General features: G+C 41.5%; 1 protein-coding gene across 1 annotated transcript in view; it reads left to right on the top strand.

Moving 5' to 3' along the window:
- Positions 1-2,404: 2,404 nt before the first annotated feature.
- Positions 2,405-3,852, top strand: part of TMEM144 (transmembrane protein 144) — a 34,201-nt gene continuing 32,753 nt past the window's right edge. Inside the window, exon 1 of the mRNA XM_007466137.1 lies at positions 2,405-2,579. Coding sequence (XP_007466199.1) covers positions 2,471-2,579 — 109 coding nt within the window. The 5' untranslated portion in view covers positions 2,405-2,470. The remainder of the gene's footprint in view (positions 2,580-3,852) is intronic.

Consider the following 3,852-nt stretch of genomic DNA (forward strand, 5'->3'; position numbering starts at 1 on the left):
AGCTATCCTTATTTTTTTAATTCTTTTTTCTGTTTAGCTTGGGTGATTTCCACTGTTTTGTCTTCCAGTTTGATGATCCCTTCCTCTATATCATCTAATCTACTGTTATTTTTTTCTAGTGTATTTTTTATTTCAGTTATTGTGTTCTTCACCTCTCTTTGGTTCTTCTTTGTATTTTCTAACTCATTGTTAAAATTCTCACTGTTTCATCCATTCTTTCCTCGAGTTTGTTGAGCACCTCTCTGATCATTACCTAAACTCTTTATTGGGTAAATTGCTTACCTTCACTTCACTTAGCATTTCTTGTGGAGTTTTATCTTGTTTTTTCATTTTGAAAATATTCCTTTGTCACCTCATTTTTCTGGTTCTTTGTTTTTGTTCTTCTCTGTATTAGAGAGACTGGTTACATTTTCTGATCTTGGAGAAGTGGCCTTAAGTAGTAGACATCCTATTCATCCCAGCAGCACACTCCCCGCTGGTCACCAGAGATGTATTCTCTAGGGGTGCTTCTTATATGGGCTGCATGAGTCCTTTTGTTGTGTTAGGGCCAACTACTGTGGGTACACTGGTAGGTGTGGCTGGCCCTCAGCCCAGTTGATTTCCAGGCCCTGCCCAGTGCAGAGGCTGCTGGCCACTGGTGGAAGGGGCCAAGTCCCAGGATGGCTGACTATGGGGACCATGTTGTCCCAAGTCTGGTGCCCACTCACTGGTTGGTGAGGCCAGCTCCTGATGCAGCTGGCTGAAGTGCACCAAGGGGTCATGTGTCTAGTGCCAGCCAGTGTGGAAACAGAGACTCCGCTCTTAAAGAGAGAATGCAAAATCTCACATGCTGTACTAGTGGTCTAACACTAGCTCCATGACCCCCTAATGCAGAATCAAGTCCTGGGTTGGCTAGCTGCAAGCCAGGGGGTCCTGGAGCTAGTCTTGGCCTGCTGATAGGCAGGACCAGGTTCTGCCGATACTGGGAACTAGGGGTGGGGGGGGCTACCTATGGCTTCTTCTGGCTTGCTAGTGGGTTGGGCTAATCTCTGTGTTGCCTGCTGCTTAGCCTCGGGCATCACAGGACTGGTGACAACTGGCCTTTGGGTGAGGCCAGATTCCAGTGCTAATAGACTAGTGGGAGGATTTCAAAATGGTGCTTGCTAGCACCAGTGCCCTAGTAGCAGCATGGGCTCCTGAAAATGGCTGTTGTCAACATCTGTGACCCCAGGGTGAGAATTGCTTGCCTCCCGCCTGTCCAGGCAACTCTCCAAGATCAGCAAGAGGTCTGACCCAGGCTCCTTTCATATTACTGCCTCTGCCCTGGGTCTTGGAGCGTGTGAGATTTTGTGTGCACCCTCTAAGAGCAAAGGCTCTGTTTCCTACAGACCTCTGGTTTTCCCAAATGTGAGTCTCACTGACCTTCAAAGCTAGAAGTTCTGGGGACTCATCTTCTCTGTGCAGGATCCCCGGTCTGGGGAGCCCAATGTGGGGCTTAGACCCCTCGCTCCTTGGGGAAATCTCTGCAATTGTGATTATTATCCTACTGTTTGTGATCACCTACCCATGGATGTCGGTCTCGACTCTACTGTGTCTTCACCCCTCCTCCCATCCCCTTGTGGTTCCTTCTTTATATCTTCAGTTGCAGAAGATCTTTTCTGCTAGCCTTCAGGTCATTTTTGTTGATAGTTTCTTTGTAAATAGTCGTGATTTTGGAAGGAGGTAGGCTCAGGTTCTTCCTTCTCCACCATCTTGGTCACCTTCAAGAGATTATTAAAGAGATCTTTAGGAGATTCTTCTATCTGTTCAGTTTTTTAAAAAGTCACAAATATAATTTCATGAACTATTTAAACTAATACACACCGAGGTGGTGCTACTGTTGAAGAAAAGTGCCTTTACCTCTAGGGGATCCTGAGTATGTAGCAACAGTACAACTTAAATGCGCCCTTAAGCTCGTGTTAAATAGTAGAACAGCTTGTGCTCAGAAGGCACTGATAGGTCTCAGAGTCTTCACCCGTGCTCTGTCATTTACTTGTCACAACAACCAATTGAACTGAACAGGATCCTGGTCCACAAATCTTCATTATACAATCTACCCACACAGAAGAATTTCTTTACAATATCATACAAACTGTATCCAGGTCTTGGACGAAGTTAGGTCTTCAAGCTCCGAAGACAAATTTTGCTTGTTTTTTTGTTTGTTTTGTAGGTCAGTGATCAAAAAATATTTGTTGACAAAATAAATGAAAAAATGAATGAATGAACATGGGGTGTGAATGTAATACATAATTTCATAATGTCCTAACTTTTTATCTGGAAGGACTCTTATCATACTTTTGACAAACTCAATAAGTATCATGTATTGATCACAGTTTGCTCACAGATTCACAATTTTTTAATTGTTTCATTTTTATTCCTTTTATTTCAGAAGCTCTCGAAAAGTACATCAAGTTGAAAGTGAACCAGCTTGCTCTCGGGCAGGACCAGAGCCATGAGCAATAATGGAACAGACCTCACCACTGGTTTCATCTCCTCTATTGTAGCCATACTTTTGTTTGGCTCAAACTTTGTACCACTTAAAAAATATGAGACTGGTGATGGTAGTTATGTTTCCTTCATTGTTAGTCTTAAATTAATTTTAAATGTGAAGTTCACTTTTTCTGTCTTTTTTAAATGATGGCTATAAAAATGAATTTTACTGTACCTGAAGCCAAATGAATAGAGGTTAAAAAAAATCATTTGACAATGCCCATGCCATGTTATCTGACTGCTAGTCAGTATAGGATAACCTTAAGATTGTGTTGCATCATAAAGCTAGGATGGGGAAAGCGTTTTAGCCATATCTGTTATGTTTAGAAAAGAAGGAAGTTAGCTCTACTGATAACACTTGTTTTGCCAGCACAATTGAGCTAATAGAAAACAATTTGCACATAACATGAACTCTGTGTTTGCCTATGAGCAATTTTGACTGTGACAAGCATTAGGTGAACACAGAAAACTGCACCCAGATGAACAAAGATGCATAGTAATGCACAAAATATGCTCACACACACCCCTTCACACAACCACCAGGTCTGTTACACCACACCCATACACATCTGGTGTTCAAACCCTCATTCACCACCTTCCCAATAATTCACAAGCTACAACACTTCTGACAACCATTTGCATAAGCCAACTTCAGATCTTTTTTAAGGTAAAGTTCCATATTTATTGCAGCATTTGTGAATGTCTTAACCACTTAACCAGTGTAAAACTGCACTACCATTTTTTTAGGCTCCTCTCTTTTCTTCATAAGTTGTTGATGAAATTTCTGAGTGTTGTGTCCTTAGCCCCGTTTTCCCCCTAAGCTCTGCAGGTTTTACCACATGATTTTACACAGTACAGTGATGTTTAGGAACACACATGTCACATTATGGTAGAACTGACTGTAATGTGAATTATAGGGAAGGAGAAAGAGTAGTTGTTTTTATCTACCTGCCTTTCCTGTTAAAGCCACAGGAGAAATTGGGGATGTTATGGTGAAAGCCTGGGGGGAGGCATTGTGTTTTCACTCCAATTTATGTCCTTTTTTTTTCAACTTTATCTCAGCCTTTTTTCTTATGTCTTTATACCACGAAGACAATAGAGTTACAAATCCTTTCCCTCCAGAGCCTTTCTTCTCCCCTTTGGAGTTAGAACAGGAATGAAAAGTGCTAAAAAAAATAACAAAACACATACTAAGGGTTAGAGGACCTGACTTTTGGGTGTTCTACAAGAACTGTGTGATTCCAGACAAACCTTATCCACTCTTTTGTTCTCAGGTTCTCATTTGTAAAATGAAGTGCCCTTTCATCTCTGTGTTCTTACTTTTTTTTTTTTTTTTTTTTTGAG

The sequence above is a fragment of the Lipotes vexillifer genome, unplaced genomic scaffold (genome assembly GCF_000442215.2).
Source record: "Lipotes vexillifer unplaced genomic scaffold, Lipotes_vexillifer_v1.1 scaffold1118, whole genome shotgun sequence".
NCBI lineage: Eukaryota > Metazoa > Chordata > Mammalia > Artiodactyla > Lipotidae > Lipotes > Lipotes vexillifer.